The following is a 12,166-nucleotide window of genomic DNA, read 5'->3' on the forward strand; positions in this document are numbered from 1 at the left end:
CCCGCAACTCGCCGTCACTGCCTTCGTGTTCATTGTTTGTGCCGCAAGTACTTCATTCCGATATCAGGGCGGCGCTATTTACCAAAGAGGCAGGATTGTGGAAACGCCTTGCTTGGCAAATGAAACTTTGACAGCTGTACCGTTGCGTCTCAAAATCATACCTACAGCAGTGTTGTGTAATCTAAATCACGGCAAATCAGAGACATCTCTATTTTGTTACAGTCGGACTCGGCGGTAATTTTCCATCCCGTCCGATCGATATTTTGCCAACCGCACTGCGTATCAACGGTTTCGCTATCGACCTATTTCCTCAACCATGTATTATTCATAACCGACGAAGAGAAATAAGACAATGAGCAGGGGATAATACGAAACCGTCTCCATATTTTGACATGTCGTGAATTCTCTGTTAGCTGCCATACAGGAAACATATGCCTACGCTCAAAATATCGCTATGCTACGCATCTTCACGTATTAACCACGAACACTTATGTCATTACTTTGACACGTAAAGTCACATACACAACAGATCGCTTTATTCTATTGTAATGCATGACCGGAATGTAACATACAAGACACGCATTCGGGTACGGCAGCTGCTTGTCTGGCACGTTTTTACAATCCAAGTACAAGATAACAATAAATACGATTACACAAATTGCGAGACGAAAAACTAAAACTAGTATTGCACAATGCACGGTATCCCATAACCCTCAAATGAAGGTAAGTTATATCTGTCAGCTACATCACTAATTGTTAATTGCAACTCCCCGCGAATCAATCATAAGGCGATACTGAACAGACAGGACGAAATTGCATGCAAATAAATCCTACAGAACATACAAATTTTATGCTACCATGCCGCCATACGACAGCGAGGGAACCATGACTGGAGGGAATTTTCGCTACAAATTCACCTGACTGAAATAAAATTTTAGGTCATACGGAGAAGGCCAAGGAAACGCATCTTAATAAACCAATGATGCAAAGTAAGTTGCCTCTGGCTTGAGCATTCAGGGTGAGCACTGGGCAATGGGTATGCTCAGTTCATTCAACACTGATGGCATCACTTATCAGAACACAAACAGCCGTTCCTGATGGGTGCTATGAAGTGATATCGCCACATCAACCCAGTAGTGCGGAGCATGGACTGGAGCCGGATTGGATATCCGGCCGGATTTTTTCAATTTTGGCCGGACCAGATTGGAGCCGGATCAGTACTTTTTCTGATACGGCCGGAGCCGGATCAGTACTTTTTTGATAAAGCCGGAATCCTTATGGATAAGCATGACGTTTGTAACTAAATAACTACCAGCCAACAACACGCAAGTAACCGCCAAGCCAGTGCGAAAAGAAATGAACCATATTTTTAAATTCACCGAACCACCGTTCCGTGTTGGGCCGGATTTCCGGCAGGACTTTTTCATTTTTGGCCAGAGCCGGATCAGTACTTTTTCCTGATACGGCCGGAGCCGGACCAGAGAATTGGCAAACCGGATCGGAGCCGGACCAGAGAATTTGTCGATCCGCTCCGCACTACAACCCAGTCGTATGTAGGCCACAAGTACATTACGCACAATTACATTAATACTACCATGAAACAATTGAAAAGCATTTCAGCATAGTGCATACAACTGAAGATCAAGCACAGACACAAGAGAACTTGGAGATTGTCAAAATATAGCATTATAGCCTATAATACAATAGGAATCTCTGTATGGTACAAAATGTCACACAATCAACTGATGCTGAGACGAGTATGAATGCAATTAAAACCAAAAAAATAGCCGAACATTTACACAGTCCATAACAATGCTGCAAATATAGAACGTATCCAAGGTCGATTCAAGAACTGAAGCTACGAGAAACAATATGCATTGATTAGAATGACCACATCCAGCAAAAAGATAATTAGCTGGCGTGTCCCACTGCTGATACACATGTGCAATTCAAGGAATTGAAAGTTCAAAAGTGAAAGAATAGTATCAGGTTCATTTCATGCGTTTTGTGAAAAATTTCTAGCATGTCGCAAACCTTGAGCAGCTGAGAAGTGTATCGAATCAAGCACCAATTTCCAAATTCTAGAATATTTGTGCAAATTTTGGAAAGTGAGACTTTCAAGTAACCTATGTAAGAGTGTAACGTTTACCATATCGTAAATAAATAGTCGTTGATGCTGTGCAAATATACTTCAATCAATCATAAATAACGTGTCGTAACCAAAATAACAGAATATTTGTAATTGTTAAAACGCTGATGGATAAGTGCCTATTACTGAATCCGGCCACAACTACTTGAGTACTCCCAGTCGAGTAGTGAGGGTCGATGGTTTCGAGTAACAAAAATATACAGATATGTTCGCAACAAGAGTTATTTTATCAACGATAAATCTAGTTTCTACTGTGTGATCCTGAAAACTCAATCATTTTAAGCTTGGCATCCAAAAGACTGCACAGAGCACAATGCACACACTTTCACCGGCGCTATGAAATCGACATGATCTAGAACAGAGGAGGGCAACCTTTTTGCTATTCACGGCTGTATTTCGATTACTTAAGCAGCCTACGGCAGCATTCCTAGGCATAGCTGTCATGAGCTAACTGGATGCAAAACATGTTAAACTGCCCATGTACATTTCCGGTGAACTCTGGACTGCTATACTCTTCATATCAGCCTGTTATACGCACCCAAATCATGAGCGTAATGTTATGAATAGTTACTGGGATCGGTTAAGGTTCACGAATCACCCAGTTACACGATTTTTCCCAACCCTACCTGTTAGCCTTCAGTGCCGCAAAGTCTTCAGTATCGCGTTTACCTCATCAGCGACAGCCGTCAGGGCAAATTCAAACTGATCCTTATTCGCAACCATGCCCACACGCTGATCTCTAATATGCTCCAAAGTAGCGGCAATATCAATCTCCTTCGCACCCTTGAGCATTCGATTGATAGCGAGATCAAGAAGTATGTAAGTGCCAGTTCTACCGACTCCGTCGCTGCAATGAACCAACACAGGAGAGTTATGAGCTTTGCTGCATTTTGTAACTTTACGACGTAACTCCAATAGAGGTTTCGGTGTCGAAGGAACACTGTCCTTGGGCCAGGAGAGAAAGTGGAATTGTGTCACCGTGCGAGTTTCCCCCGTCACCAAATGTTTGAGGTACAGGCTTCGCACGAGGTAATCATCACACCAAATATGTTCAGACACGAGATTGATTTCAAAGTTGTGATATGTACAGGAGCCTTCATCGGGCCAGTATCTAGCACACTGGCTGACACCTTCCTCAACCAAAGCAGTTAGCATGACTACAGACACGCAGCCCTGTTCCCAAATCATCTGCCAAAAATCTGGGACGGTGGAGAGAAGAGGGCCTTGTGCGGCGATATACAAAGGTCGTTTTCTGTCATTGTCGATAATCTTACTGGCGTTGATGTAATCGCTGCCAATATGATTATCAGAACTCGACAGTTCAACGCGGTTAGCGTCATACGGAAGTGCACTGTGTGAACAATTTTTCAAGCTGTTTTCCGAAGAGTTTGCTACATTCGTAGTGACATTATCAGCTTCGTAACTACAAATCTCCTCCCATTCTTCATCAAGTCTGTTCAATATCAGATGGTCCTCCATGTAAGACAAAAGGACATGCGCCGTGGTAATATCTAAGTTTGCAGTCACTGGTTCTTCACTCCAAGATACGGATGAGACACTTGAATTCCTGGTGGTGTAGTCACGGCTCATGTTTTGCTCTGCGCTGCTTGGCATTGATCTCTTTTTCAATGATTTAGACGCAATGCCATCGTAATCTTCATCAATAAGATTAGATTCCGCGTCGATCTCGGAATTCTCATTGGCGTACCGCTGTCGGCAGAGATCTTCATAATCATCGCCGTTAGGGTTAGTCATGCTTTCGAGAAACTTCAAATCTTGCTGCTTTTTTCTCCGACAGGCGTAGTAGATGCAGCTTACGATTGTAACTAAAATTATCAAGATTACGGTAGTACCTACAATGATAAGCACGATGTATAAGGTATCTTTTTGTATCTTCGAACTGTCTGTGGAACGGCTGGAGGTCGAGAAGTCTGAAGCTACGCTTTTGGCAGTTTTGGGCAATACTGGAATCTGCTCCTGCGCTTCCAGCTCAGTGTTTTGAGATTCTGAGGGAACCTCTTCTATTGCGTCATCAGAAACATCAGAGTCATGGAAATGCCTCGATTTTTTACTATCCTGTTTGCTCGACAACATAGATTGTTGTGCATTGGGCATTATATTGCTGTCGCGAGGTTTTGATTCAAGTAAAATCCCTTGCTTAAATTCTTTAGGATGTGCACGATTGTTGTGCTCAATCTGATCCTTTCTTATGACGTTTGCCAAATATTCGATCAACATGTCAATTTCATCTTCACGCAGATCTTTCAACTTCTTTCCTTTCTTCGCAAGCGCATCTTGAACTTTATCTAGTAATTTGATGACACGTTGATGAATTTCTTGCTTGTGTTTCTCTTCTCTTATCTCAGCATCTGATATTAGACCCATGGAATCTGCACTAGCGTCATCGAGTGCAGGCACGTCATGGTTGCTACTGGAGCGATATTCTCGGCGTTCCGGCCTCTTCAAGTATCTGTCATTGTATTCCATATTACTTGATTTTGGAGCATCGTCACTCTTGTACGAGTCCAAGGCTCTCAATATTGGCAGTTTATATGCTTCCAAATTACCATCAATGGAGCTGCTACGTTGTCGGGCCGGTGTTTGGCAATATCCAGTGACGCCGTCACAATCCTCAGGGGGGACGCAAACACTTGGCGTGAATATGCATCCGTACCGTCCGCTGTTGTAATTTGAGTCTACTTCTGAAGCCAGCGGCAGAAGCAGTAATGCTACGTAAAGGAGCATCATGACGATGTTATACTTTTCTGCTCCACAATTTTACAATTCGGTAGGCAGACCACAAAACGGAGTAAAATAATCCGCATCGCCGAACGGTAGACAGCGCGAACGCGATATTACTACTGCCAAGATCAAGATGGCGAACCCACAGAAATCATAATACTAATATCGAAGAAGTTCGGAAAATCTCAAGAGAGTCGATATTATTACGACATCACGCGGATGCCCCATCGCAAATAATGAAGTATGTCGTGCGGTAATATTATATATTGATTCGTCCAACTATAGTCGTTGCTGTAATCAGCTGTGATCCAACCGAAAAGAAAATTACATCAGCGTATGACAATCATACCAAAAGAAGCTTGACGGTGTAGGACAGGGTGTAATCGATATGTCTCTGGGTAGGGTCAACTGCTGAACACGTTCTGCAGTGCTCTGCATTAAAAAATGGAAATGTTATTTATATATTTGGTTGTGGTTGATTGGAGAAAATATCGCCATTTAACTCTCGAAACATGCACGAACGCCGAACAGGTTATACGTCCGGGGTATATGATGTCGACCAGTTGCTCTAAAACCTAACAAAAGTGGTGCAAACATCTTTTCTACTTACAAAAAAATCGAAAATGTGAAACTTATGAGCCCTACTATAATTTTTCATGTTAAAAAAATATATCAACAGCAATTTATATCGAAGCAGACCATAACCAAATTGCGGCGAAAATTGCCTCGGAGCTGACTTTTATTAAAATACGCCAACCAAGTCCGTGCCAACAGAATAAGGAGTTCGTGTACCATCCAAGAATAGTAGGCCTACATTGAAGTTAAAGCGCTCTCATTTCGCCCCGATTCTTCGAAATTTCATGCAGGTGACGTCATATTTTGTCATACGATTGTTGTTGATCATCATCATCATTGGTTTATTAGCAATTTTTATCAGTTCAAACACCACAAAATGCGATATAATGATAAGATAGGAAGGTGTCGAAGCGACTGGAAGTAGTCTATGGAATCAGACACTCACCTTGGCCTAGGTGATGTAAAGAGGAGACATGCACACTGAATGAAAAGTAAAGGAAGATAGTAAAAGCAAGCGACAAAAATTGGGTGGTATATGTCACGGAAGGCGAGATCGATAGGTCAGGTCGTGGTTCGGTAATCATGAGGATTGACTAGTATTTAGGCTATTTAGTAGTATTTTGACTTAAATGCTGTTGACATGCTCGTCGACTGTCGGATGGCCGGCGGGATACACTATTCCACACGTCAGGTCCGGCATAGTTTAGCGAGCGATTGATCGATGATATAAAATGTTATTTCCAATTCTCAGCTATAGCTGCTGGCGATTACCCTTGATGAGAGTCTAATTGCCTATAACCGGCGAGGCATAGCCTACATTTTTTGCCAACTATCTTTAGCAGTGGTTCCCAAACTTTTTCGGTGTGAGGGCCAAATTTAGAATTTCAGAGTAGGCTACGGTCGGGGCCACACGAATACTACGGCTATGAAACGGACCCAAACAGTCATCATGGCTATTTCGGAGTAGTTTTATTGCCCTGGCGAGATTTCAAAACTGTACACTTTTACCGCTACTTCTCTGCTGCATTGGGTGTCCGTTGAGTGAATCAGCTTTTCTCGCCTAAACGCGCGAAGCGCGAGAAATTTCTTTAGTTTCATGACTGAATCGGTCAATATGATCGGGAATTGCATGTTTTGCTATTAATTTTCATCCTGCCTCTGTTCACGTAATCTGATTTACCGGTAGAGCTGAGTGAGGTGTGTTTGAAAAGGTATAGACATTAGACACCCTCAATAGTAATTATACATCTCCTGGGGTATACCCGTTGGCAGGAACGTAGCAGCACTTCTTCAAGAACCCCGGGCTCCGATAGGGTGATAAACTGACCCCGCATCACGTTGTTCGCTTTTGCCACGAAATTCAAGTAGTGCTGTTTAGTGAGACAGCGTGGCGCGCGAATATTTCTATAATTCATGATAAAATTGGTGAATAAGATCGGGAATTGCATGGTTGTCCGCTTTGCCCACGTGATCAGATTTACCGGTAGAACTGAGTGAGAGGTGTCTTTGAAACTACAGACCCCGTAAAATTAAACATCTTCGGGCGGGTGAACCATAGGTATGACTTCTTTACATGATGTTATTTCGTGACCTCCTGTCTATGCTATATCAAAAAATGTAGAATTGCCCAGACCTACTAAACTGAAAGATCACACGATTTCAGATTGGCATTTCTTCACTGGCATACAATTTTCTTTCCTGCGGGATGGTATTTGTCTTGTGAGGTTCAGATTGCCAAGACAAGACCATTCGGCGCCAGTCATTTAGGCGCCTATATCGACAATTAAACCTATCTGTATTTTGTATATATAACGAAGTTTTTCGTATTTCGAAGTTTTTGGTCAGCATAAAAGCAGTCCTTTACGGCCAAGGCTTTCTCGCTACCGATCGTTCTGACACACTTCTTGGAGTCCCATGTTTTATGGCCTTAAACTTTATATGTCTTGGTGCGTTGTGGTGCCGTCATGGCCAACGCTGGTATGCCCATTTCTATAAATCTTGCGTATTATTTTGGGGGGAAGAGTACCCAATAATCAAGATATGTTGCGAATTGAAATGGCGCATAGCGCGAAATTTTTTTGAAAAAGTTGCATAAATTGTCAAAAAATACTCTATAATGTATGCTAATTCACGAAATTATTTTTGGCCCCCTTCGAGCTCGGCCCCCCTCAATAGGGGGGTTTGGGGTGCGGCAGTTACGGCCCTGACTAATGGACTACCAATTATGCTGCTTTTAGCCGTTTAAGCAGTATGCATCTCGGCGTATTCAGCCGCGAGCCACGTGTTGCACATCTAATTATCATAGGGTAACCATACGTCCTCTTTTAAGATGATTTGTCCTTTTTTTTGATTTTTTTTTAAAGTGTCCTCGGAGGACGCCCAAATGTCTTCTATTTTAAGGATTTTGGTTACATGTAGGGCCAAATTCGACTGATATACATTAAGTCAGCACTGTAGGAACGCTACGGCGGCTATTTCGGGAGCTGGACCTTTTTTTCAGTCGACCACCTGTTAATGTGAAAGAAAAACTGTATTTTCCGAGAAATGAGCCTCTTTTTCTTTTTTATTCAAGCGACCACGAAGTGGGAAAAATTTACCATTTTTTGAGGAGTTTTCTTCGGTTTTGAAAGTTATCAATACCTCTTTATATCTATAGCTACTGCTCGTTCAACTTGAAAGTTAGGGCACATTGCATTGAAACAGCAGTGACGTAACGTTAGCAGTCTATACTCGCAACTTTTCTGCAATTCCATAATTGAAAACTACAGAGGCCAAGCCAAGCAAGAGTATTTTATAAATATGAATTTTATTTTTTGTCATAAATCGATTTCTTAATATATTTTTGGGGCCGCAAGAAGGTTATCTGGGGGCCGCATGCGGCCCTCGGGGCTGCGCTTGGGAATCACTGATCTTTAGGTTACTTTCTAAAAGCTGCTACCATTGTTTAATTTTTTTCTTTTACTTTTTTAAAACTTTTTACAGCCAGACTGTAAAGAGACAAGTGTACCTGTTTGATGCGGGTGTGATTAGACTAATTGACCTACAAGCTCGTATCGATCTTTCCTATCTGATACCGAATACTGAACAATGTACAATGTACATGCATATTTTCTGTATACCACCATCATTGCCGTCTGTTTGTTATGTATTTTGGATGGATGAAAAAATAAAAACTCTCTCTCTCTCACACACACAATAAAAAAATCTCGAGATCTATTCAACCCAAGTTCATGAAGTAGTGATTTCCAAGTACATAATCTAGGCCAGTGGTTCTCAACCTTTCTTTTGACACGCCCCCCTTTTTGATAGTGAAAAATTTCGCGCCGCCTTTATCGTCATATCACAAAATCCAAGTGGGATGCTAGCAACCCCAACAGATTGTTTGGTGGTATGGTCGGTTATGAATATTGATGAGAGAATAAGAAATATGAAATTGGGTCTATATAGAGAGAAACACGACTGCATTGGAGGTAAATCGCGCCCCCCAGGTTGAGAACCCCTGTTCTAGGCTATCTGTCTAGAAAATTGAAAAATGTGAAGTAGAAGTAGCATGAAATCCTAACCATCTGCGTTAGCATAGGTAAACCCACGCTACTTGAATACTTCGAAAAAGTAAAACTACTAGGGATGGTGTGAACGTGAGGTTCACGTTCGCGTTCTGTGTGTGAACCTCAGAAATTTAGATGTTCACCCTCACAAAGGAACCTTGGTAGGTTCTGCACTGTGAACCTTTCTCAAGTATTACGATTTTTCACGTCATCATAAACATCTTTTTGGTTTAAATTCTTTGTATTAAACATCGGACCACTATGTGCAAGGCGCTGGCAGCATAAAAGAATCAACACCAAACGAGCACGCACCTGCACTCAAAAATTGTACTTGTTTTGTTACAAAGGTTTGATAGAAATTTCATCTGTTCCCTAGTGAATATTAGCGACTCATTGCTGGGAGCTTGACCGGCAATCACACAACATCAAAAATTAAATGCACTACACTCTACATGTATAGGTAGTCAGCGAGAGAGAGAGAGAGAGAGAGATGATATTCTTTTTCGTTTGCACCATGGAGATGCTTTGACGACGGAGTTGCAATACGGCCGTGTGGTGATAGTCTGCGCCCCCGTTTTTATCTCCTCCATACTATCCGTGATTGCTGAGCGCCTACCAGGATAGCTGCGGATACCAATTTGCGAGTCTTTGGTATGACCCGGCCGGAGATCGAACCCACGACCTACCGATCGAGAAGCCGGACGCATAACCATTACACTATTTCGTCGAATTATGCTTATTCAACCAATCATTGAAATTGATATAATAGTGATTACGCCGGTGTCTAATGTAAAAATTCCAGCAGTTCCATTCCCTTCGAAATTCTCCGAGAATATATCCACCAGAACAGATTCTCGGAGGGGAGGTAAGTAGGCTACTTTAATATACATTTGAAAAATATAATCACGACAAAAATGTACCGACAAAAAAGACCCGATAAAGAAAGAAAAGAGCAAGAAATAGCTTCTAAAAAAGGACTGACGAAGAAAGATTAACATCGAAGAGCATTGTGACATCGGGCACTTAGGCCGACGTGGATGCCAGATTAACTGGTCGTTTCGGCATCCCCCTGTCTGTTCATTACATCGCATTGTGTGTCTGGTATATCTCATTGTGCTGTGCTGCAGATGAAAATATTATCTGACGATTATTATTCTGACACTCGTAACCACCAATAAGGATAATTATAGGACTACCACACGTCATCTTTTAGGAGGATTTGTCCTCCTTTGTCAGTAAATCGAAAATGTCCTCCGAGGGAGCCTAAATATCCTCCTTTTTGGAAATACGTCCTTCTTTATAGATTTGTCAGTCAGGGTAATGGACAGACTGAACTAAAAAACGCCAGAAATGACACAAAATCTGTAATGCAGACGTTCGAACGGGTCATCCGGGGGCAGGACGGGAAAAAAGACTTTCTTCTAGTCAACCTAGGGCTGGGCAAAATCGAGTACCTGAGTGATTCGATTCTGAATCACGTAAAATGCTTCGAGTCGAGTCGAGTCGAGTATTCGAGTATCACTCATTATGACGTCACAACATAATGTACTATGTCAAAGTTCAAATATGTACCTTTTATGCCAGCACGAAGAACATAATGCCTGTTATCCGCCACATTAATGATACTTCGGTATGTTTTCGACCATACAGACTTCATTGCACTTCTTGACAATGTTGTGGAACGATCATGACTTCGGAAATGTGTTATTTCCAATAATGTTCGTAGCTTTGTACTATGTCTATCATGCTACGACACGGCCAATCAAGGTTTCAAGGCTTAATCAGTGGAAAATATTATCAAAACTATAATTCTTGTTAGTTCATTAACTTTCAGTTGTGAGCGTACAATTTCAGTACTCGAAAAAATCGTCTTTTACTACTCGACTCGAATCATTAAAATTTATACTCGATTCAGATTCGAGTACTCGAATCATTGTGCCCAGCCCTAGTCAACACCACAATAGGATCGTTAAAAAGTGGGTAATTCAGGAGTCGTGATGGTCTTTTTTAGTCAACACAACAAGATTTCCAGTACAAATTTTAGAATCAGCAGTTTTCTGGTCCGGTAATCTGACTTTCATGATTTGCAAAAATTGTTCTCCTTTCCGGATTACAAAGTATGGTAATTGAATAGTATATTCATATTGAAATGAACCCGAGGGCTGACACTCGTCAGGGGTAATCGTCAGCAACTAGTAGAGAATTGGAAAGAACATTGTATATCAATAACCGTATCACAATGTATACAATGTTCTTTCCAAGTCTCTACTAGTTGCTGACGATTACCCCTGACGAGTGTCAGCCGAAAATATTCGGGTTCATTTCAATAGGAATATACTATTCAATTGTATATTGAAGTTCTGTACCTCCAAGAAGCTCTTAAAGTATGTTAACCCAAACATTTCACATATGGTACTAGACGTGCTACCACTGATTCTGAGGTATGTTCTTATAATTGACTTCGAAAATTACCATAATTTGGACTCTAACAATAAATCAGTGATCAATATGCAAAATTCAGCACTGATCGCTTCGTGAGTTGAAATAAATAAATTGTTGTTGTTCGAATGTATCGAGTCGCGTGCTGGCGCATTTGAGTTGATTATTTTAGTTTCAGGGGATGACTAAAGCATATAGGAGAACCAGCGAAGCGTAGTATCGCAAAATCCTCAAAGAACGTGCGTATGGAGGCCACATGACATCGCGAAATGTAAATCAAATAAGCCGGTCTCAGAAGATGCGGTTGTTTGCATTAGGAATTCGTTGGCTCAGGCGATTATGTGTAATATAGGCCCGTATATGTTTGTATTGCCATTTGATTTTGGGATTAGGGATGTTGATTTATATGTATGAACATCTTCTGGCGTCTGAGTTGTGAAGAAAGAATTAATTAACGATGATATGTACATTATACAGAGCAGTGCTACTGGATTACTAGTTGCGCCGCGGCTGATTTTGCGCGAAAATTGTGTTAGCAATTGGCCTCTATTTAGCTGGTAACTTTACTACGAAATGTAGAAATTCAATGATCACCCTGTGATCAATAAATCCTTACTTAGCTGAGGTGCTTGCATTAATCCGTCACATGAGTACTGCGCTGCGAGTAGTGTTATTGAAACGAGAGATGTTTCCGGGAGACTTCGGAAGTGCG

General features: G+C 41.6%; 1 protein-coding gene across 1 annotated transcript; it reads right to left on the bottom strand.

Annotated features, from left to right (window-relative positions):
- Nucleotides 1-514: 514 nt before the first annotated feature.
- On the bottom strand, nucleotides 515-5,076 carry LOC145433123 (uncharacterized). Its single transcript, XM_080310061.1, has one exon. It carries the CDS (start codon nucleotides 4,895-4,897, stop codon nucleotides 2,786-2,788), a length of 2,112 nt encoding a protein of 703 aa, XP_080166187.1. The 5' UTR covers nucleotides 4,898-5,076; the 3' UTR covers nucleotides 515-2,785.
- Nucleotides 5,077-12,166: the final 7,090 nt, after the last annotated feature.

Source organism: Botryllus schlosseri, chromosome 2 (assembly GCF_051294905.1).
Source record: "Botryllus schlosseri isolate E-star chromosome 2, Bs_hap1, whole genome shotgun sequence".
In the NCBI taxonomy this organism is placed as follows: domain Eukaryota; kingdom Metazoa; phylum Chordata; class Ascidiacea; order Stolidobranchia; family Styelidae; genus Botryllus; species Botryllus schlosseri.